Genomic DNA, 24,520 nt, shown 5'->3' with positions numbered 1-24,520 from the left:
AATTATAAAAATTGATTAAATAATTTTTCATTAAAATAAATAAATTTCCTAACTGCATATTCAAAATCTAAAAGAAAATTTATTGTTTAACTTTTATAATATAAAAAATTTATTAGTTGATTTTTCAATTTTAAAATTATATTAAAATATTTTTAAAATTTTAAAAATTATGCTAACTAATTTCTCTATTCATTTTGCTTATTTAGAGTTGGAAAAAAAGTTTAAAATGTATTTAATTATTGATGATCTGAGATCCAATAGAATAGGGTTTTACAAGGGTTTTTGTATTGAAGAATAAAGTTTGTCCTATCTCTCTAGAGGGGTATCCTTTTATCCTTTCTGTCTGCTTGCTGATGACGTACTACGGCTCTCCTAAGATAGGGCCACGCGTCTCTGCCATACAGATATGGGCGTACGAGGATATTAGGCGCCTGTTCCATGCGTAACGGCCTCTGATTCTCCCCCGTGCGTACGCTCGAGCGGATCTGCCAGACTGTATGATGGGTCTCATTCTGGATCCTGGACTGGGCCGAGAGCTAGGCTGGACGCGGAACCCAGGAGGAGAAAGAATCCGTGGGGAGGTTATACGGGCTGGGCCGATCTCAATTAGGAAGAATCTGGTGGAGTCCGGCCTCAGAAGTCTGAAGATCCGGGCCTGTTTTACTTGAGAGAGCCTGCGGGCCTTCCTTTCATGGGCCATGACCTTAATTTAGGCTCAGGATTGGGGATAGGGAAATCCAGCGGTTATCAATTATTTTATTTATTTACTTAATAAAGAAAATGATAATTTTGAAAAAACAAAAGAATATAATAAAGTGTGAATATTTTTAAGTTTTTTTTTTAAAAAAAGGAAGGCTTTTGTGCCGTAAGGACCCAACAGGGGTTGTCTCTTCTTCTATAAGAAAAAGGGTTAGAGTCTTCAAAAGCGCTGTTAAGTAATCCAAAAGCCGACATCTTATAAAAATTAATCCATTTTTTTAAAATGTAATTTATGTAAGAAAACAAAATGAGTAAAAATAAAATAAAAAGAAAAAAAAAAGCAAATTAAATAGCTATAACAGTTTGTTTTATGTATAATATTTTCTTCTGTAGTTTTTGAAATATTTTAAACTAAAATATCAAATACAAAAAATGAACATATGGAACTCTAACATTGTGTCTGGATGGATGAAGTAAGAAGATGGTGATATGTCTTGGCAAGGATGTTAAACTTTCGGATGGGGCATTTGTCTTATTAATTTCACAATAATTAATCCATTTATTCATTGAAATGAGGAGTTGGATATTTTTTAATATTTACAGATAAAATAAATACTCATTGTATTAAGATTTAGTCTAGTGATTAGTATATCTGAGTAAATTTAAGAGATTTTATATTTTATTCGGTGAATTTCAATACTTATTAAAAACATTTTACTTTTGAATGAACTATTTAATATAAATAAAATTTAATTTTGATATAAAAAATTGGATACGTATAGTCAAAATTAAAAATAAAAAAATAATAGCGAGTTTATACGGAGGTTTGGTCAGTCATTATAAATTAAATGAATGATTAGCCATTATTTATCTTGACTTGATCAATTTTATATTTAAGAGTAGGATGATCAGTATTCCAATCGACTGAATTGAATTAATTTTAAAATTCAGTTTAGTTTTTATTTATTTCATTTTAATTCGGTTTAATTTTTAATTTTAAAAATTTTTGTTATTTCGGTTCGATTTTTATAAAATAATTAAAAAAATTAAATCGAATCGATTAGTGATAATAATATAGTATTTTCAATAATATAGAGAGATTAAATTATATTACAGTTAAAATATTTTAATTAAATTTTAAAATACTGAAAATAAAGTGTAAAAAATAAAAGAATTTATTAAAAATTTAAATCGATCAAACCAAACCGAATCGAATTAAATCATATAGATTTAATTCGATTTATAATTAAAATCATTTCAATTTGATTTTTATAAATATCAAAATTTTAATTTTCAATTTATTTAATTCGGTTCGATTTTAAACCAAACCGATCGAATGCTTGCACATAAACCGCTCTGAATTTTAAGGAATATTTAGCTTAATTCGACTAGTTTATAAATACTAAAATAATAAATTAAAATATTATAAATAAATATATCAATTTAGTTTAATGGGTATATAAATGAATATCAATTTAATTTAATTTATGTATTGGTATTAATAACATTTTTAAATTATATAAAATAATTTTTTGTTTTGAAAAGATAAATTCATCTTTTTAAAAAATAATTATATTTTTTTAAAAATATTTTTTGTTAATTATTTTTTTTAAGATTTCAAAACTAAAGCGTATATATTTGGTGGTAAATATGCTTTAAAAAGCTTTTATTATGTATTAGCAAAATTTTAAGCATTATGTATTTTTCTTTCTTTCTTTTCTAAGCCCAAAATCCCTTAATCAGAATCAAAGTTGAAGCCCAGCATGTTTTAATCAAAGGCCGATCTACCTAAACCCAATTGCTAATCTTTCCCAATTTTCGAAGCCCTAATTGTAATGGGTCACTTCAATTTCAAAACCAGTTTGCCTTCGCCGCACAATAATCCAGTCTCTGGCGTAATTAAAGCAGATCCATTGGGGCAAAAAGGGCAACGACGGACATCAAAATTTTCTAGGGTTTTGGTAGCTGTTGTTGTTAGCATCTCTATATATAGGCAGCCATGGTTTGGTGCATTCTCACTCCGCAGTAACGCGCAGGTTCTCTAAAACCCTAATTCAATATGGTATATTTTCTGTGTCCCTTGTTGTATTTGTGCTTGCATTGTACTTGTTTTTGTTTTGCTGTGATTTGTTTTTCACCCTTCCTTGCAAATCAAATGTGTCGAAAATGACTCTTAATTTTGGGGACGGTGTATGCTCTTGAATGTTGTCTAAATTTCGCCATTTTGGCTGTTTTCTTTTGATCGTTTTTGTTGTGCAATACATTTTTCTTTCCTTATTTGCAATGGTTAGTAATGGAATTTGGTCCTTTTGGATGTGATTGAATGGTTGATTTTCTCGGCAGATCTCATTTCCTAGACCCTGGTTTTGGGTTATTAATTTATTGAAAGAAATAGTGCTGGATGTTGATTATGTCTTTTAATTTCTTGCTTGGAAATATTAAGCTGGAGATCTTTAGATAATGATCATTCCTTAGGGACTCCTTAGGTAGCCAGTTGGAGAAAATTAATAGATCAATGAATTACTAAAGCTTGTAACTTGAGGATATAGTAGTACTAATCCATGATGTTAGAACACTCAAATGTATATTCTGATCTTTCTATTGTTCTTCTATATTTAAGGGTACTTAGAGTGATATATGGAGCTGTTTTTCACTATTTTCATTTTAATTTCACGGATGTAGGCTATGAATGCTTCACTATCTGGTCAGTGTGGATTTTGATCAATTCCCTCTTGACTCGTTCCCTTGAAGCTATAGTGTTTGTGTTGCTTCTATAAAACATATCCCTCAGCTCTCTGTTTGTTGAATTGGGGGTGCTTAATAGAGCAACTAGATTTCAATTTGTTTTTATATGAATGGAGCAGTTATGATTCCTACAGACCTTTAGTGAGTTGTGGTAATTATGGCAATTCTTTTGGAACATTTTTGTACGCATTGAGATTTTTGGATAAACCTTTAATGCCCCATCTCATTATTTATTCCAATGCTGCAGTTTTTACTAAGTTTTAAGTATTCAATACTTCTTTCATTGAAGGTTAAGCTGTTGTTTCCTTGTTCTCTAAGGCTGTGTTCATATTAAATTTGGGCACCATGAAAATAATCTTTGTTGTGACCATTCATTCTGTTCTACAAATATAATGTAACGTGGTATTTTATATTGTATAGGATCACAAATTGGTAAGTGGAGGAATTATTTTCAGATGATATTTTATAAACTATTTACTATAGAAGGCTATAAAGCAATTCATTTGTTGATTTTTGAAGTCTTTCCCCACTTTCTCATTTTTGTTTATCTGGGATTGTTGAACATGAAAAGCAGCTATATTTCAACCTCTGTTTTATATTATTTTATGGAATATCAAACAGAGCAGTGATGAGTCCTACAGACCTGTAATGATTTGCGGTAATGATCGCAACTTCTTGAACATCTAAGGGACTGAGTTCTCTAGTAAATTTTTCTAAAATATTTTGTTTTCTTTGTTTTTGTTTTGGAATTTCTGTGAATATTGTATGGGCTTTGTTTATTGTGAGCTTACAGCTTTACACTAAGTTCAATTAGTTAATGCTGCTATTAATGAAGCCTAAAAAGTTGTTTCCCTCGCTATCCAAGTCTTCAATACATGTTGCATTTGGACGTCGGGAAACTACATTTCTTATCATTTCGATAAATATATAAACATGCACACACACAAAAAAAATGTTGGTTTGTTGTATTTATTCATAAATGGGAAATTGGAGGAATTATTTTCAAATGATAGTTTGATAAACAATTTGTTTTTAGAATTTAAGAAATGTGTTTGTGTTGCGTTTTTCATGCCTCCCCTTGAGATTTCTCTTTTTGTTTCTTAGCGAACAACAATGAGCATATTTTAGTTTTATTCTCTATCTAATTTTAATTTACATTAAAAGGAGCAGTGATGAGTCCTACAGACCTGTAATGATTTGCGGTAATGATCGCAACTCTTTAAGAACATCTAAGGGACTGAGTTCCTTGATACAGTGTCTCAATTTTTGATTCCTTTATTTATGCCTTTTAATTTCTGGGTACACTGTAAAGGCTTTACTTTAATCTGTACCTATAATCTGGTAGCTTTACACTAAGTTTAATTAGTTAATGCTGCTTTTTGTGAAGCCTATTAAGTTCTCCCTCGCTATCCAAGGCTGCTTTTATGTTGCATTGGACGTTGGGAAACTATATCTTCTTGATAGTGTCGTAATGTCCTTGATGAACTAGGAGTAAAGCCTTCTCTTTGGTGTCCTCTATCTGTGACATCTAAGAATGCTCTTTAAGCTTCTATAATTAGGATTTTGTAGATGGTTTGTTATTGTTGCTAATTTTATTCATCATGTCCTGAGTGTCAAATTTGTATAATCAGTTTTTCTGCTTTGCAAGAACTATTTAAGATTTATCTTCTGGTTATGATTTGCATTTCCTTTGCTTGCTTCTGCTGCTTAGTGTACCTATTCTTTGTTTTGCCACACAGCCGAAGCAAATTCACGAGATTAAGGACTTCCTTCTCACTGCAAGAAGGAAAGATGCACGCTCTGTGAAGATCAAGAGAAGCAAGGATGTGGTAAAGTTCAAGGTCCGGTGCTCCAAATATCTGTACACCCTTTGTGTATTTGACTCTGAGAAGGCTGACAAGTTGAAGCAATCTCTTCCTCCAGGTTAATTTTCTAACTGTATCTTATGTGTTGGCATAATTTACAGCCGCCTTTAACACTGAAGAAGTATACGTAATAAAAGAAACATGGTGATGTATTCGAGTCTGTGCATATATACACCAACAGGCAGAAATAATGGGTTATCTGAAGGTGTCTGTCTTGTTGACATTAACTGGTCTGTTCATCTAATGGAATCTCTTTGTTTTTTGTGTTGCAGGTTTGAGCGTGCAAGATTTGTGAACGATGAAAGTTTGCCAGGAGTTTATTAGTTTTTAGGAGATGAAAAGAATCACTTTTGTCCCGTTATATTTTTGTGATTGAAATACTTGTGGATTTTGATTTGCTATTTGATTATTGCTTGGAGTTTGATGATGGAATATAAAACTTTCATTATTCTGTTGTTTAAGCTATGCATAAGGGTATCATTAAGGTAATAAATTTGTTGAATATCTCAAATTTGGATGCAAATGATGGAGAGGGGCTCTTATCACTGAATTGGTCTATCCTAATTTTTTGGCCTTTTCAAAGCTTCCCTTTCTAAATTCAATATTTAATTAAATTGGAAATTAAATGTAAATTAGAAATATAATTTATTTTTCTACAAGCAAATTTAACATAAAAATTCTACGTTGTTGATAATTTTAATTTGTTTGCTTAGAGAATGAGGCTGTTGTTTTTTTATTATCATAAAGAGGAGAAAGATAAAAACAACACGGGAGCTTTGAGAGTGATTAGATTCCAGAAAGGGTCAAGTTTATCATCAGAGAAAACCATTCTGTATTGACAGGTGTTGATAAGTGAAGAATAATATTTCCCATGTGATTTGATTTTCTAACCATAAAACCCATCATGGAGAAATAAAGAAATTTAAAAAAATAAATTAGTTATTATTATTTAAACAATTATTATTTTAAAAAATTAAAATAATTTTATGAAAATTTATTTAAATTTTACTACTAATTCCCATTTGAAATGGCTTTGCCTGCCTGTTACATTCTCACGAAATCACTATATTATTGAAGAATATAAACTGTTAATGCTAAAAAATGGTTAGTAAACGAAGCATAATAACCTTTAACCAAATCTACCTACTAAGAAATGAAAAATAATGTTGTGAGATTCTTTCAAATTTAAATATTAATTGTAATTAATTGTATTAGTAAAGTATACTTTATTCAAAATAATTTTGTTATTAGACTAAAAAATGTTTTGACAGTTTTTATTATTTTTAAAATTTATAAATAGAGATTTAACATTGCACTCACACTCATAATTGCATTGCATTTGAATCTCAGATCCCAATTTTCATTTAAAAAAAAAAACATTTAATTCTATAATTTATTTATTTTGCAATATTCACCGTTTCTTTGGTACTAAATTTTGCAATATTCACCGTTATGTTAGTACTAAAATAATATCTTCTCTGTTTTTTTTTTTTTTTAAAAAAAGCCTTATATTTTGTCTTTCATGTGAGTTTTATCTTAAAAACTATAATTTTTTGAATAGATCGTAATTGTTTATTTAAAACAAAACAAAAACCTCCCGTCCATCCACGGCCGGTGGTCTGGCTCCCAACTTGTAAGTTAAAAAATATTCATAAAATTATTATTTAGTATATAAAAAAAATTATTGGACAATTCTTTAGTTGTGAAAGATACGTTAAAATATTTTTAAAATTTTATTAATTAATTTTTCTAAAAATCTGAAATGTCTTTAATTAAAGATTAATTAATTAATTTTTTTATAAAATTAAAGATTAATTAATAAAATTTTAAATTATAAAAATTAAATAATATTTATATTTTAATATACTGTGTTTTTAACTAAATAGCTAAAATAAAAACAAAAAGAGAAATATCACCTCTTCCTCGTTCCTTCACTCTTGTTCGGAAGCCTCCCACTCTCAGTACCACTATCACTCCACCATGACCGCTCTCACTTTCTGTCCCACCACCGCCTCTGCCGTCGCTCGCACTTCCCTCACATCATCGAAACTTCAAAAACCCACAAAACCACTGTTCTCCTTCTCTAAATACCCCTTCACTTTCAAACCCCTAAACCCCACCACCCCCACTGCTCTCACCCTTACCCCGCTGAAATCTTCCTCCTCCGCCTCCGATCTCTCCCCTATTAACACCACCACCACCGAAGATTCCATTTCTGTTGGCACTTCCTCACTCAAATCTTTAAAATCTCGTCTCCGGAGTGGTGACACTCTCTATGGCCTCTTCCTCCTTAGCTTCTCCCCGACCCTTGCGGAAATTGCCGGCCTTGCAGGCTACGATTTCGTTGTCGTCGACATGGAGCACGGTCCCGGTGGCATTACGGAAGCCCTCAACTGTCTCCGCGCTCTAGGCGCCACGCATACTCCCGCGATCATCCGATTACCAGAGAGCTGTCCTACATGGGCAAAGAAGGCATTAGATCTGGGTCCCCAAGGGATCATGTTTCCGATGATTGAAAGCCCCAAAATGGCAAAGAAAGCGGTGTCGTATTGCCGGTTTCCGCCAGCTGGCATACGTGGAACGGCGCACACCGTAGTTAGAGCATCGAGTTATGGCATTGATGAAGGGTATTTAAGTAATTACGAAGACGAGTTGTTGATCATGTGCCAAGTAGAGAGCGAAGAAGGGGTGAAGAAAGCCGCTGAGATCGCAGCCGTTGAAGGGGTTGACTGCATACAAATGGGGCCGTTAGATCTGAGTGCAAGCATGGGGTATCTGTGGGACCCAGGGCACAAGAAAGTGAGGGAGATGATGAGAGTAGCTGAGAAAGCAGTGGTGGGGTCCAACCCAGGGAGTGGAGGTGGGGCCTACTTGGCAGGGTTTGCATTGCCGCATGATGGACCCACTAATATGAAATCACGAGGATATCACATGGTGTCTGGTGCAGTTGACGTGGGTTTGTTTAGGAGTTCTGCTGTGGAGGATGTGAAGAGGTTTAAGATGAGTTTGGTTGAAGGGTCTGATGATGAGAGGGAGGATGGTCATGATGCTGATGAGAAGTACTGGAGCGAATGAATTTCTGCTTTTTAATTTTTTTTTGTTAAGCAAATGAGATTGATTTTCCTTTTGTAGATTCAGCTAGATGTGAGTGAATTGGGTTATCTTATGAAACCTCGATCCAGACATTGGAAATACTCTTTCTTCAATAATTTTTTAGGGTGAAAGTATTTTTAATTATCTTAAGTATTTTTATTATTTATTTTATATAATTTTAAATATTTATAATATTTAATCCTGTTACAAATTTATTTTTTCTATGTTTATTATGAATAATAAAAAATAGAAACAATTAATTATTTTCTTAATTTAATCAAATTTTAAATTAAACATAAATAATTTTAGAGATATATAATATGGTGACTATTGTTTTATACTATATTATAAATTTATCTTAAATTATACAACAGAGACTAAAAATATTAAATTTTATTTTTCATACTAAATATATCTTTAAATTATTAATAAAAGACTAAACAGAACAACCATTTATCAAGATTTTAGCTTTATTTAGTTTTTATTTGATCCTTTTAATAATAATTCAAAGATAAATTTAAACTAAAAAAAAGAATTTTATTATTTTTAGCTCTTCAGCAAATTTTACACTTTATCATTTAAATTTAAAACAAAATTTTATTGAATGCATATACAAACATTTTGGCACATGTAAAAAAAATGATCATAAAAGAAAAAAAAAAACTTTTATCTCGTGAGTGTTGTTTTTTTTTTTTTTTTTTTTTTTCCTGTTTGATACATAATCAAAATCATTAGCCTTTTTGCTTAGTGATTACTTTGCTAAGGAGTGTGATAAGGAAGCTAAAACATGTTATTAACTTTAAAAAAACAACTAATAATTACAACCACTTTTTTTTTAAGGAAAATAATTACAAGTACTTTAGCATATTCTAAGGCTTAATCAATTAATTTGTCTTTATTCCCTATTTTAACAATATATGCAACAATATTTCCAATGCAATACTATTCAAAAAGGATAATCATTAGGTAATGAGTCATTAGCCATTGTGGCTTAAGGTTAAGATGAGTAATTATTACTTTATAAAAAGAAGAATTTCCCTTTTGGTTTTCTTGGGTGTTCAATTTTTTTTTAAATTAATTTTATATATATTAATTAAAAAATTTATAGTATAAGATGAGGTAAATCAAATAAAATTTACTTTTTTTGGTTTTCCAATAAAAATTATTTCTAATTTATTTTGATCGTTACAGAAAGTCTCAACTATAAAAAAATACTCAATTATAATTTTTTTTTAATATTTTATCGTAGTGCAAATAATAGAAAAGTAATGGGTATTAATAGACCATCATCACCTTTTTTACATGTAATTAATAATATTTTATAGTTAAAATTATAAAAAGAATTTATGAAAAGCACCTCAAAATTCATATCAGTAGTTCAATAAAATTTTTTGTCGTTGAAATTTGTTAAAAATTTCAAAAAATCGTCAAAAATCTATTTTTTTTTTTTAAATTGACATGTCGGTGGACATAGCTATTGCTCTGGTAGGCCTACCACAAAAGGCCTGCGCACACAATAGGCATACTACGAAAGCTAGCAGATGTGCCGAGTAGTCAATCTATTTTTCTTAGGCCTGCCAGCGTTTCCAACACTCCCCTGTATAGTATAGCTCTTCTACATCAATGTGACAATATCAAGAGTCTGAAAATTTAATTTGTATATCACTCACACAAAAATAATCAATAAATCAGATAATAACAATATATTCAGAGGAAGTACTATTTAATTTAAATTAAAAAAATCGATCGAATTGAATTAATTTAAAATTTTAATTTTATTTTTTATTTATTTTAATTTAATTTAGTTTTTAATTTTAAAAATTTCAGTTATTTTGATTCAGTTTAATTCAATTCAATTTTGATTAAAAAAAATTAAAAAAAAATTAAACCGAACTAATTAGTGATAATATATTATTTTTAATAATATAAAAATTATATTATATTAAAATTAAAATATTTCAATTAAATTTTAAAATAATAAAAATAAAAATTAAAAAATAAAAAATTTATTAAAATTCAAACAATTCAAATCAAACCAAATCATACTGAATCAGATTGATTCGATTCGATTTCTAATCAAAATCAATTCGATTTGATTTTCACAAATACCAAACTTTTAATTTTTAGTTTATTTAATTCTGCTCAACCCTAAATATAACATCAATAACATTAATAATTTAATATATTATTTTATCCATTTTTTAATTACTTTTATATTTGTAAATTTATTAATTTATATTAAATATATTTAATGGGTTTAAAGTGAATAAATATGCCAACTGAATTGCACAGAGATTCAACTGGTATACTATTAAATGAATATTGTATATTACAAAATTACTATTTTATTTAAACTTAATAACAAAAACAATGTGTAATTATAATTACCAATTTAATGTATTTATAAATTTTAATTTTTTAATTGAAATTTTATATGATAATTAATTTTACAATAAAAACATTTAGAATAAAATTAACATAATTATATAGTTATTCAACCAATAAAAATAGAAAATCAATCTCACACTCAAATTAGTAAAAATACTTTTATAATTTAAGTGCTTTTGTTTATACTAATTTCTTAATTAATTCAATTTTATTAGCTAGTAAATCATTTATTTATAGGGATGTGTTTAGAACACTCAGAAAATTTAGTGAAAAAAAAATATATTTTCTCATAAATTTTGTTAAAATTATTAGAATTTTACAAAAAATAATTTCACTTAAAATTACTTATATCAAATTTATTTAATTAGCCTTAGATTTTTTTTATTTTTTTGTTTTAATTTTAAATTTATTTCTTATTTATAATTAATAATTACTCTTTATAAAAATTATTTTAATTTAATAGTGATTATTAATACTTAATACATTTATAATTAATTTAAAATTTATTATATTATTTTATTAATTTTTAAAAATAATTTTACTATTTTTAATGATAAAAAATTGTATAAAAATCAGATTTTAAATGTTACAAAAGTATTAATAATGTTTTTATGTGATAATGATTGTTATTTATAAGAATAAATATTTCTATTTAGTTTAAAAATAATAAAAAATATAAACTAATTAAATTAATTTAAATTTTATTATTAATTTATTTAATATAAAAGATTTTAATTGAATTTTACTATATTTAAATTGATTTTAAACAAATGAATTTTTTATGAATAAAAATAAAATAAATGAAAAATTTATTCAAAATAAAAAAAACTATACAAAAATAAAAAATCACGAGTGGAGAAATCGTCGAGTGAAGCGACACCCTCCGCGGAAATCAAGTTCACACTACCGCTTGGTCACTCTCTCCTGTATTCTTCTCTTTTTGAAGCTATTTTATATTATGCTATAAAGGGATTCACCATGCCATTGTGATAATCCCACATCGACTAGGGAAATTAAATAGAAGTTTTATAAAATTATCGGCTCAAAACTATTAAAAAATTAAATTAATTATTTTAAGTTAAGTACAAAATAAATATAAAAATTATTTTAAATTTACTTATTATAAATTGCTACAAAACATAGTAAAATTAACCTTATTGCTATTACTATTATTATATTGTAGGATCAAGATTTTACTATTTTGTGAATATTTAATATTCGTTGAAATTTTGAAAATGCTGAATTCCATATTAATCGTGAAAAATGATAATATGCTTTTTATATGAGTTATACGCACTTCTCCATTTACTTTAACTTTTAAAGTGAGTTAGATCTCGTCCGATATTGAATCTCTTATAAATATATCATACACCAATAAAATTCTAAACTTGATGATGTGTTGAATTACACATTGATTATAAAAAGGAATAATACTAATTTTAACAGTAAACGAAACTTAATTATATTACACTTAATTTTTTTAAAAAAATAATAATATATTTAAATTTGTGTCGGTAAAATTTGATTAGATTAAATATTCTAAAAATATCCAAACCAATGTCATCTCCATCTATGAATCTACAAGAGCTTGTAGATAAAAAAGCCAAAAAAATTTTTGGGGAGAAAGGGATGTTATACCTTTTGTGGTGAAATGTACAAATGATTTGAAGAAGTAGGAGCCAAATTTGGTCTACCAAGATATTCTAAATCTATGCATTAATGTGTAAAATTAAATGATTTTGTTTTTAAGAGAATGCAGCCAAATTTGTGTGGGTCATCACTACTAACCTCCCTAAAATTATTCCTTTATTCACAACTACTCATTTAAACTATTTTATTTTACATAATTTTAAAATAATAATTAATTAATCTCTCTAATTAATTACAACGGTATTCGATTCAAATAAAAAAATTAATTGAATCAAATTAATTTAAAAATTCAATTTGATTTTTTCATTTATTTTGATTCGATTTAATTTTTAATTTTAAAAATTTTAATTATTTCAGTTCTATTCGATTTTAATCAGAAAAAAATTTAAAAAATGAACGAATAGTATATTATTTTTAATAATATAAAGAGATTAAATCATATTAAGATTAAAATATTTCAATTAAATTTTAAAATGCTCAAAATAAAGTATAAAAGAATAAAAAATTTATTAAAAAATAAAACCGATCAAATAGAATTGAATCAAAATTAATTAGATCGATTCAGTTTGATTTAAATTTTAATTAAAATCGATTTGATTCAATTTTTATAAATATAAAAATTTAAATTTTTAATTTATTCAATTACGAATTTCTTTCTCTTTTTGTGCCCTTAATTCAATAAAAAAATCAATTAAAAAAATTCTATAATTTTAATTTTTTCTATATGAATATTTTATTATTTATTATTTTATTATTTAATAAAACAATAGAATATTAAATAAAATTTCTAGTAAAAAAATAAAATCTCAAATTGGGGTTGGCTGGAAAATTCCTGCTAATACCTATATATTTGGTAGTGTGATGTCAGAATGTTAACCTGCTACATTTAACAAATATTTTCATAAACAATAGTTTAGCTTTTAAAAATGTGATTATTTAATTACATAAGAAAAAAAAATCTCCAATATCAACTAACCCTAATTGTTTATTTAAAGAGTTTTTTTTATTATATTATTACATATTAATTGTAGTTAAAATTTAATTAAGACATATATTAATTCATGAAAGGGGAAAATAGTTTTATATCTATTATGGCAGAGAAACAGATAATAAAATTAAAAAAAATTAAAATTTAAGATTTTATATTATTTAATAAATTTAGTATTGGCAATGTCACAAAGTTTACCAAATATATGTGCATGTTATTGAATATGCCTAGTACCTTATATTTGAAAATTTGAATTTGATTGATTGATTATCTGACCTACTAAATTGAAAATCAACCAATAAGTAATTATTGTTAAAAGCTATTAGTTTTATTAATCAATTAATTGTATTTTGAGTTGGGTATGGTGGTCCGAAATTCAATATAGACATTATAAATGCAATATAGACATTTCAGTAAGACTAATGGTTCATATGGGTTGGGTATGGTGGTCCGAAATTCATTGGGGTACTGTTGTGAAGGTCAACTTATGGTCATACCGGGTTTAATGGATCCTCTATTGGGTGAAGTGTTATATTTTAGGGAGGCATTGAGTTGGTTGAAATCTAAAAATTATTTTCTGATTTGTGTGGAGATGGATTGTAAGCTAGTTATTAACGCTTTGAATTATCCACACTCTAATTCTTCATATTTTGAGTTAATGATTAATGATTGTAAGGCTCTTCTTCATGAGCTGCAATATGTTTCGTTTGCTTTTATTAGGAGATCAGCGAATCAAGTTGCTCATACAGTTGCAAGGGCGGCTGGTTCTTTGTCTGATTTTGATTGGGGGTATACCCTCATTTATTCTTATACGACGCATTATCCTTTGATATTAATAATCTGAGATAAGCTCTCTTTTTGATTCAAAAAATTAATTAATTGTATTTTAAAATTTTTTAATGGGAAAATTACTTTTTAGTCCCTGAGGTTTAACGTAATTAACACTTCTGTCCCTCTATTTTGGCGACCCAACACTTAAGTCCCTCACTTTCACTTCCGTCCAAATTCGTAGTCCTTCCGTCCAAAATAGCCGTTTGGGACACGTGAATTGACAAAATTAACCCTCTTCCTTCTTTGTGGACCACTCGAGGCGAAAATGAGTGCCGATCGCTAGCGGATGCATGACTGATCTGTCTGCAGCATGCTCGCCCGGTGATACTTGCCTGACTGCAACGGCCGCGACATGGACATGGAGCACGTCAGTCCCCACGTTCGTAGAGGTCGAGATCGAGATGGTCTCGGTTTGGGCTTTCGTCGTGAGCTGTCATCAACAAGGTGAGGTCCGAGTTGGCTCAGCGCCGACAGAGGCGCAATCGTTGCTCGATCCGCCGGTTTAGGGGCTGTCAACCGACATTGCACGGACGGCATACACAGTGGTAGCAGGATGAACCTAGCAGCCTCAACGTCGCCAGGGAGGAAGTTGCTGTGTGAATCGGCGATTTGAGGAAGACCGAAGCAACCTCTCGTGAGCTATCGACGATGAAGGCAGCCAGAGATGGTTCGTAGCGCCGACGGTGGAGCAATCGTTGCACGAACTGCTGGAACTCGGGCTGGCGGCAGCATTTGGCGATCATCGGGCGTACGGCGTGAGAGGGGCAACGGCGAGAGCATCTTCTCAAGGTAGAAGATGGAGTCGCTAGCCAAATTTAATTTTATAATTTATTGTTAAAATTATTTTTTTAATATGATTAGAAATTTAAATAAAATTATTTTATTTATAAATTATTTTCATTTACACTTCTTCTTTCTTCTTCTTCCTTTTCCTTTTCTTCTTCTTATGCAACTTTCTTCTTCTTCTGCAACTGGAGAGATGCAATTGGAAAAAACATGAAAGAGAAGGAATTTCACATTTAAGAGAAGGGTATTTCTGGAAAAAATTATCATCTCTCGCTTTTGACTCTTTGACCAAACGGATTAAATGGACGGAAGGACTACGAATTTGGACGGAAGTGAAAGTGAGGGACTTAAGTGTTGGGTCGCCAAAATAGAGGGACAGAAGTGTTAATTACGTTAAACCTCAGGGACTAAAAAGTAATTTTCTCTTTTTTAATTAAAAAATTATTACATTAATTAAAATAATTAATAATTTTTGATGTGATTGAAATGAAATTATTCTGCAACTAACCGATCTATAAAAAGGTAAAAATGAAATAATTACTACTTACGGTAACCATTATAACACTTAAATCAATAAATTAAAAATAAAAGTGTATTTTAAACTTAACATTAGAAAAATTGCTTATTTTAATATTTATATTTATCAGATTATCACATTTTTTAAAAATTCAATTAATACTGACTAATAAATATAAAATTCTGAAGATATGATAGAAATCTACTAAATTGTGTTTTTTAATGGTAATTTTCGGTGGAGTTTCACCCTAGAGTTAGTCTTGACGAAAGATTAAGATCTGAAGTATTTGAAGTATCTAAAATTTATTTTTCTTAGAAAAAATTGAATATCATCTGATCAGGTGATCTTATATTTAAGTGTCAACATATGATCTACTTCGAACGATTATTATATTATATTAATTTTAATCAGAAATTTCCTTTGATATTATTAACCAAATTCAATATGCATAATTTATATATTTTTTAATTAATAAAAATTACATCCACCAATAAAAAAAAGACTTTTAATAGATATATTATTAATTTATGTTATGAAAAAAATAAATATATTTTTCTTCTCAACAAAAAATGCTTCAATCATTATATAAAAAATCAGAAGGATTAAAATTAATTAAAAATTTAAGATATTTTTATTTTTAAAGTAGCGAAATGTAAATATATTATTAACGCTAACTTGTTTTTTAAAGAATTAGTAAATGAATGTGTTTTTTTGATTTATTTAATTTTTAACTATTTTAACATTTAATTATGTATTTTTAATAAATATTTTAAAAATAAGATTAAAAAAGTAAATTTTTTAAAAATAAAGTAAATCATTATTTATTTTATTAAAAAATTATTAAGTTAAAATTAAATTTTATTTATACTAAATTAATTTATAAAGAATAAAGAATGAAATACTCTCCCTTCATTTAAAATTATTTTAAGAGTGTTTAATTATTTATTTTAATATTTATTTAATTTAATCCAAGTCATTTCCTGGTAAAAAAAAGATAATAATTAATTATTTTTCTCATGAATAATTAAAAAAATTAAGAAGAGAAGACATTGCAACTTCTCGGAGATACATATGTGAGACCTTTTCAGGCAGCCGACACTCCATTACCTTGTTCCTACCACCTTCGCACATGCACCCATTTGCATTTCCATACACATAATTATTCTTAATTATTAATATTTTTTAATAAAACCCATTCTACAGATTAAAGGTAAGATTAATTAATGGAGTTTTGTTTTATTTTTGCTTTATTTTAGTTTTAAATTCTCTGTTAAGATTCCTCTGCTGTTCCTGCAAGGAAGATTTCCGGAGAGTGGATTAGCAGAACCCCTTTGCTTCTTCCTTTTCCCACCTGAAACTCTTTTTTTAAGTCATTCTTTAGTCCATTTGAGCTCTGTTGAATTCAATCCAAGCAAGCTCAAGTGGGTCATTGATTATTTTCTTTTCTTTTCTTTTCTTTCCTTTTCCTTTCTTTTCTTTTCTTGAGAACCCATTAAAATTCTTGTATGTGTTTTCTCTAGGTCTATGTCAGTGACGGACAAACTCTCTCTCCTTATGGATTGTGTAATGTCAATCATGCAATAAGTCCGCCATCAATTATTTCCTCACCTTTTTCTCTGCTTCCTGCAAGTTCTAGTTCCAATTACAAGCATTTTTTCCCCTCAAATTCTTGTTTCTGTTTACCCTTTATTTTCTTATCTACTTCTGATAAAAAAGGTTCCTTTTTCTTACCCATTTGGATTGGCTTTCTCCTTTGGCTCTACATTAAAAACCCTATTAATTTATTTTTTTCCCAAAATTTGTTGCCTTCCCAGTTTTAGGTTTTGCATAGAAATTGCTCTCTGTTTGTTTTTTTGTTGGTCGGTTGCATAAAAGGCCGTATGCTATTATCAGTTACAGCAGGCTGTAGCCATTTTCTCTTCTGGGTTGTTGAATATTTAGTACAATTCACTTGTTCCTGTCCAAGCTGTACACCATTATTACTTCCATATTATTGAAAACATCTTATTACTTTCTCGGTTGTCTTTTGTGATTAATTTATTTTCTTGATATAAATTTCGTCTTGTTGATTCTTAATTTGTGCTTTCTTTTACACTGTTGGGTGGGGGTTGGTCTCTATGATTGTTTCATCCTCTTCATTACAAAAACAGATGGTGTTTGTGCTTTTTTCTTTTGTCCTTTGCATTAAACTTAATCAGCATTATTAGTTCCATAAGCTTAAACATTTTCCAATCTGAATCTTGAGCTTTCTACTTCTCTCTCTTTTGAATCTTATGAGATTAAACCCCTTTTTGGGTACAAAAATTGTCTTCTGGGTCTAAAGTTTAATTCTGTCTTTCTTTCTTTCTTGTTAAAGTCCAAATCTTTGATTCCCCGGTTTCAGTCTGAGTATTGACAAACACCTTTCCTTTCAACTATTTCATCCGTTTATTTACCATTTGTATATCAAACTCAACTTCTCCATCTGGGTATATCAGACTCATGCATATTGAAGGTCTCTTAAGAAATGGCCAATCTTGTTCCAGGAGTGCTTCTCAAACTTTTGCAGCACATGAATACAGATATAAAAGTTGCTGGTGAGCACAGGTCATCTTTATTGCAAGTGGTTAGCATTGTACCAGCTCTAGCAGGAGGTGAGTTATTTTCCAACCAAGGGTTTTATCTCAAGGTATCAGATTCATCTCATGCCACTTATGTAGCTTTAGCTGATGAACATGATGATCTAATTCTGAGTGATAAGATCCAACTGGGTCAATTTATTCATGTTGAGAGACTTGAATCAGCCTCACCAGTTCCCATTCTTAGAGGTGTTAGGCCAGTCCCAGGAAGGCACCCTTGTGTAGGGAGCCCAGAAGATATTGTAGCAACTCACTCTCTTGGATTCCTCAATAATAATCATGATTCAAGTTCAGGTTTAAAACATTTAGACAAAGTGAAATCACCTCAGAAAGGGTATTTTGCAAGTAGCAATGTAGGAGAGAAGGAGAAACCAGTGGGTGTTAGAATGAATGGCAATGCTAATAAGGAGGATTTATCAGATAGAAAAAACTCTTCTCTGAGCAGGACAAAGTCTCAATTGTCAAAACCTACACTGAATTTGGATTTGAAGAAGGTGGCAAAATCAAAATCTTCAAGTTCAAAGTCGATTCCTTCCTCCCCAACAAGTTGTTATTCGCTGCCCACTTCATTTGAGAAATTTGCTAATGGGGTTAAGCAGCAGACGAAGATTAAGGGGTCAGATAAGGGATCTACTAAGTCGGTGGAAAAGTTGAGTTCTGTTCGTGCGGCAAGTCCAACTGCAAAGAGGGTACCAGTTATTAAGAATATAGTTCAGGGAATTGAGTTGGGTGCTAAAGCTTTAAGGAAGAGTTGGGAAGGGACTATGGAGGTGAAGCACAGGGAGAATTCAAAATTAAGGGCTACCAAACACGATCCGAAGCCTGAAGCTCGGAGTATTTCTGTAAGTATAACCATTTATTTACATTGACATTCAGTATAATGTGGTTTTTTTGGAATGCACTTAAAGTACCCTGTTCAGTTTACATATAAACTATGCCATAATTTTGGAGTATGGATGGTTTAGCCAGATTTTTTTCTATACTAATCATGGGTTTTTGGTGTTTCTAGTTGTTCCTCAATTGGGTTTGGTGATACAATCATGATTTTTATCCTCCAAGTTGTTAATCTATATTAATCTTTGTGATCTCTCCAGTTCTTGAATATCTGTTGCTGCTTTTTTTTTTAATTGGATTTTGCCTCTTCTTGAAGTCAAACTACTAGGTTCTACTTCTAATCAGAATGTATTTGGCAGGCTCCTAGAAAAAGCACATCAAGTGATAGGTTGGTATCTAAAGAGGACAATAAGAAACAACTATCAGCCAAATCATCTAAACAGGAGAATAGAAATCCGATATCTACGAAGAAAGTTGCTGCAAATGGAAATTTGGATGGTCAAGAAAAGTCAAATAAGCAAAGAGCATCTGTTGGAAAGAAATCATCAGGAGACAATAATGGTTTTCCAGGAAACCTGGTTAAGGTTTCAATAAATAGCAGGAAACTGACAGAGGGAAGTGTTTCATGGAATTCACTCCCCTCTTCTGTTGCTAAGCTTGGAAAGGTAAACACGCTATGATGTAGTTGATCTGGAGAAGTTGATGAAGTTTTTTTTTCCCTTTTGGGGGTTAGGGGTGAGGAGTGAGGACTGAGGACCAAAAGGTCAAATATATATTTTTTTTCCTTTACTTTTCTGAAAGGCACCCACATGTTATCATTAGAACTCCATTCTATATCAGTTGGTTCCATTAAGCTATTCTTTAATATAAAATAGAAGCACTAAAGTGTGCAGAATTTGGCAATACGTGATAAAAAAACTAACTTGAATGTGAAAATATATTAGGAAATTAAACTAATAGAGATAAGTTAAATTTTGTGTACCTTGGGGTAACTGCTCTTTGTGGGCAATCCTCATGCTTTTAGCTGTTTACTCATTTTCTTGGGAGCACAATCAAGAAGTCATTTTTTCAAATGAATACTACTACAAAAGGCCCCTTGGCAGTGAAATATTCTTTCTAGATTAGCAATGTCTTTTGGGGGATCAATGACCTTTTTCCTCATAAATTAACTAGGAAATAGGAGTTTCCTTTGACTGTCTGCACTATTGGTACATGAACTATTTTGATTGTCTAGAACCAAATCTTGTAATTTCATGTGTGCTTTATTTGTAAGCATTCTTCCATTTGGTTTTTTGGTCTTCTAAAATATATGTCAAGTTCCATGCTGTCTTCCATTTTCTCATTTTTGTTCACATATTGATTATTTCAGGAAGTTATGAAGCTTAGAGATTCTGCACAGACAGCAGCAATAGAGGCTATGCAAGAGGCATCTGCTACAGAGAGCTTACTTCGATGTTTAGGGTAAGATATCATAAGCAATAGATAAGTACTGGCAATAAGTAAAAGTTTTTCAGTTTTGTTTGAACTATGATAGTTCTAATTTGAGGTGTTTCAAGTGCAGTCTCAAAACTAAAGTAATTTTATTCTGTTCTGTTGAGATGCTCTGATAGTTTGAATATTTATACCATTTTTTAGGTTGGGTTGAAGCATATGTGATTTCTAGGTCTTAACAAGAAAAGAACATTTTAAAACAAATGGATCTGTTTCCGGAAGTGGAACTGGGAACAGTAATATTTTCCAAGTTATTGACATTGAAAGTATTTTCATGTGTTTAACATCTTGGCTACAGTAAAGCTATCTTTATCAGTTGTGTTTCAGTCACCAATATGTGAATGTAATTTATCTTGAAGAGTCATTTTCACTGTATCAACTAGGATAAGACTTTTGTCAATACACATTTAGGGAACAATATTTGCTGACAAATTTGTTTTCATTTGAGATTATCACATCAATCACTTCTGTATAGATTAAGTTACTTCAAGTCAAATGAATACTATTATCCAAGGGATTGTTAATATTCTAATTTTTTGCTGCATCTGTGAGGATCCAAGGTACGTAGTTTGAAAGAAGTCAAATATCTCATTATGACATTCCCTTTAAGCATTTATAGTTTGAAATTGCGAGTTTGTGTTTTTCTGATGGCCATGTTGAAGCAACTCATCAGTTTGCTACATTCAACTGCAACATGTGAAAAGAAAAGGATTAAGCAAACTGGAAATAATCTCTTTACCACTTTATCCTAATAATCAATTACAATTCAAACTATTTGCCTCTTCAGTTGCATTACTCCTTGAATAAAGAACAATGCTTGTTTCATGAAGGCACATAATGTTGTGAAGCATGGTACTTAAAACCCTTACGGGCTTTTTTTTGTAGTTTATGAAATATTTTGCACACTTAGGTGTCGGTTTACTGACCATAAACTGTACCATGGCTTCCTGAATACAGAATCAAAATATCAAGTGAATTTCTTGCATAAGTGGTTTAAATGGGATAAACTAGTTTCATGATGGATTTTTTTAAAAAAAAAAAAATTTCACAAAAAAAAAAAACCAGTTCTCATGATGTATGTTTGGTGTAAAATGCAAAGTTATAAAACCTTTAGTTACACGTATGTTGTTTCTCTTTTCTAATTTTGTTAAAAAGGATGCTTTGTTTATCAGTTCTAAACCTTTTGAATTCTTCCTCTCTTCTCTCTCCCTTCCGCGTTCAGTTGACATCTCACACATGTATTTGTTTCTCTTTTTGCATGCTTCATGCTTTTTTCCCCATTAGAATTGTTCTATGTAAATACTCAAAAAAACATGCTGTAGGAGTGTTGATTATGGCGTAATGTAAATTATCCATAATCTGCAACTACTCCGAGAAGATTGTCCTGTCCTATCTATCTCATGTAGATCTATGTATAGTTAAAGTTTTTGAAATGGCCTAATACATAAATACAACTGTACTTTATTGGTTTGGTTGGTTTGCACCTTACACTTTTTGTGGTCCCACCACACACCTCTGGTCCCTTTACACACCTAAACTTTGTATAATTTATGTATTGCATTATTTCACTACTTCTCTATCCTATCTCTCTCTCTCTCTCTCTATTAATGTTTTGAAACTAATGAATTTTTATAAAATAGTTAAAAATTCCTAAAATTATTTTCAAGTATTATGAAAACCCTAAGTTTCAAGTGTGTAACGAGACAGAAAATCTAGTAGAGGTGTATGATGGTGCCCAGAAAAGAGTACAGGGTGGAAATAACCAAACCTTCAAAGTTTTCAGTTTGATGTATTAGGCCTATTTAAATCTATAAGATTGTAGATGTATTAGCATTAATTTGTTGCTTTGCTAAAGATATTACTATGGATTTCTGGAATTCCACATGGAATTAACATCTTGATGTTTAGTATAATCCTTCATAAATTTATGTATGAAAGTTTCTCCTCTCCCTTCTCCCCCTGCACCCTAAAACACATCAGTTTGGAACTAGACTTACAATTGGTTTTGTTTGATCCTTTTTTTTCTTTTTATTTTCTCTCTTCGTACCTTAAATAGCCGTAGAATAGTTTTATTCTCTGGTTCTATCTCTCTCATAAAATTTTAATAAATTTGAATGTCTGGACGAGTATAAAACCATCTTTATGCTTGCATTTAAGAACTAAAGTAATTATGAAGGGCGTCCTTATTCTATGATACTCATGTCCTGTATATGCTTCATTCTTCATTTTTTGACTTATTTACAGTTTGGTTTAAGTACTGTGTCTTGACTCTTTTTGTCTCTTTCTCCTCTCTCTTGAAGCATATACTCTGATCTAACTTCCTCTGCTAAAGAAGATGACCCTCAACCGGCTGTGGAGCAGTTCTTGACCCTCCACGCAACCTTGAACAATGCTCGTTTGGTCGCTGACTCTCTGTCTAAAATTCCACCAGTTGGTTCATCGCCAGATTCTGATGACAACCCATCAGAAGAAGTGCTAAAGGTCACATCAGAAAGACGGAAACATGCTGCCACTTGGGTCCAAGCTGCGTTGGCCACCAATCTGTCATCCTTTTCCGTATTTACAAAAGAAACAACTTCAGCTCCCACTCAAGGCCAAAAGACTTCAAGTAGTAATCTACCTGTATTAGTCCTGGAAAATTCATCTAAGAATTCATCAGCAAAAACTCAAGGGAAAACCCGCCCATCTGTTGGCTCCAAGCTTGTAGCTACTGGAGCTTTTCGCAAATCGGGGGATAGCTCCGCCGTTACTCAGAAGATGCCACCCCCACCACCTCCTGAGTGGATCAGAGGAAGTGGCCTTGATGAGGCTGTGGACTTGGCTGAAATGTTACAGATGGAATCCCAAGATTGGTTCCTGGGATTTGTGGAGAGGTTCTTAGATGCCGACATAGATTCCTCAACTTTATCTGATAATGGTCAAATAGCAGGCATGTTGAGTCAGCTGAAGAGTGTGAATGACTGGTTAGATGAGATTGGTTCAAGCAAGGATGAAGGAGAAACACCTCATGTTTCATCAGAGATTGTTGACCGTCTCAGGAAGAAGATATACGAATATCTTCTTACACATGTTGAATCTGCTGCTGCTGCATTAGGTGGTGGATCACAATCATCGCCAAGGCTTCGAAGTGTAGATACGAAAGCGAAAAGGTGACTTGACGCCATTAATTTCCACCTCCGCCGTGTGAAACGCAGCATCAGAGGTGAATATAGAACAGCAAAATTACCATTATACTTTTGTCCTTAACCGACAAGTGGGATAAGGATTTGAGGTTGTTATAATCTATGTATATAAATCCTGCATGGGTTTGTGGTATAGATGGTTGTCTGAAAGCAAGCATTTAGATCATTAGATAGGGATTTTATTTCAAATTATTCATCCTGGCATTTGGTTTCTGAAATTATACAAATTGAACAGTTTGATAAGCTGGAAAATGAGATTTTTTTTTTCTCGTGGAGAAGAATGTGTATGAAATTCTCATGTAGAATATCAACTGTTGTATTTATTTCTGATTTCTGATGATTATATTTTTTATTTTTAATATTACAATTAAATACTAGAAAATAAGTTCTTTATTTTTTAAATTATTCTCTGAAAATAAATAAAAGCATAATATAATCAAAATTTCTACTTATTCTTAATAAAAACTTTAACTATTGTTATATTGCATTAGGTGTAAACCCATAATGCAAAATTAATTTTAAATATTAAATTTTATAAAAATATAATTATTAAAATATAATCCCTATAAAGTTATAGTAAAAGGTTAGAGCACATATAAATTACATCCTTATATAGAAATTAAAATATTTCTTGTATTAATTAATTATTTCAATCTTAATTATCTTATTATTAAAATGGATAATTAATTTAATCTCAATTACTTTACTATTATAAAGTAAAAAATGAACAGAAAGAAAAATAATAAAATAAATTTGGGAAAATATGAAAATACTTAGTAAGGATAAGAATAAAATTGAAAAAACTTATTAATTCTCAGTATTCTGAAATAACC

General features: G+C 30.0%; 3 protein-coding genes and 4 non-coding genes across 8 annotated transcripts; all 7 read left to right on the top strand.

Moving 5' to 3' along the window:
• The first annotated feature begins 2,603 nt into the window (after window positions 1-2,603).
• On the top strand, window positions 2,604-5,772 carry LOC122725187 (60S ribosomal protein L38). Its single transcript, XM_043962187.1, has 3 exons — window positions 2,604-2,761; window positions 5,184-5,367; window positions 5,582-5,772. Exons 1-3 carry the CDS (start codon window positions 2,759-2,761, stop codon window positions 5,602-5,604), a joined length of 210 nt encoding a protein of 69 aa, XP_043818122.1. The 5' UTR covers window positions 2,604-2,758; the 3' UTR covers window positions 5,605-5,772.
• On the top strand, window positions 4,063-4,145 carry LOC122725217. Its single transcript, XR_006352687.1, has one exon. It is a non-coding gene; the product is annotated as a small nucleolar RNA SNORD25 (small nucleolar RNA).
• Window positions 4,211-4,351, top strand: LOC122725234. The gene has a single exon (XR_006352703.1). It is a non-coding gene; the product is annotated as a small nucleolar RNA snoR136 (small nucleolar RNA).
• Window positions 4,607-4,691, top strand: LOC122725216. Its single transcript, XR_006352686.1, has one exon. It is a non-coding gene; the product is annotated as a small nucleolar RNA SNORD25 (small nucleolar RNA).
• LOC122725235 lies at window positions 4,754-4,899 on the top strand. Its single transcript, XR_006352704.1, has one exon. It is a non-coding gene; the product is annotated as a small nucleolar RNA snoR136 (small nucleolar RNA).
• A 1,434-nt stretch (window positions 5,773-7,206) lies between the features above and the next one.
• LOC110625836 (2-keto-3-deoxy-L-rhamnonate aldolase) lies at window positions 7,207-8,546 on the top strand. The gene has a single exon (XM_021771498.2). The coding sequence runs from the start codon at window positions 7,290-7,292 to the stop codon at window positions 8,382-8,384; it is 1,095 nt and encodes a 364-aa protein (XP_021627190.2). The 5' UTR covers window positions 7,207-7,289; the 3' UTR covers window positions 8,385-8,546.
• An 8,093-nt stretch (window positions 8,547-16,639) lies between these two features.
• Window positions 16,640-23,956, top strand: LOC110626511 (uncharacterized protein DDB_G0284459). Of its 2 annotated transcripts, XM_021772443.2 has the most exons (4): window positions 16,647-19,022; window positions 19,374-19,679; window positions 20,384-20,475; window positions 22,806-23,956. In XM_021772443.2, the coding sequence occupies exons 1-4, from the start codon at window positions 18,069-18,071 to the stop codon at window positions 23,656-23,658; spliced, it is 2,205 nt and encodes a 734-aa protein (XP_021628135.1). In that variant the 5' UTR covers window positions 16,647-18,068; the 3' UTR covers window positions 23,659-23,956. The 2 variants fall into 2 exon arrangements, with proteins under 2 accessions (XP_043817961.1, XP_021628135.1); XM_043962026.1 differs by lacking the exon at window positions 19,374-19,679 and having other exon boundaries at window positions 16,640-19,022.
• Window positions 23,957-24,520: the final 564 nt, after the last annotated feature.

Source organism: Manihot esculenta, chromosome 11 (assembly GCF_001659605.2).
Source record: "Manihot esculenta cultivar AM560-2 chromosome 11, M.esculenta_v8, whole genome shotgun sequence".
Taxonomy (NCBI): Eukaryota; Viridiplantae; Streptophyta; class Magnoliopsida; order Malpighiales; family Euphorbiaceae; genus Manihot; species Manihot esculenta.
This window is presented reverse-complemented; position numbering and strand designations above follow the sequence as displayed.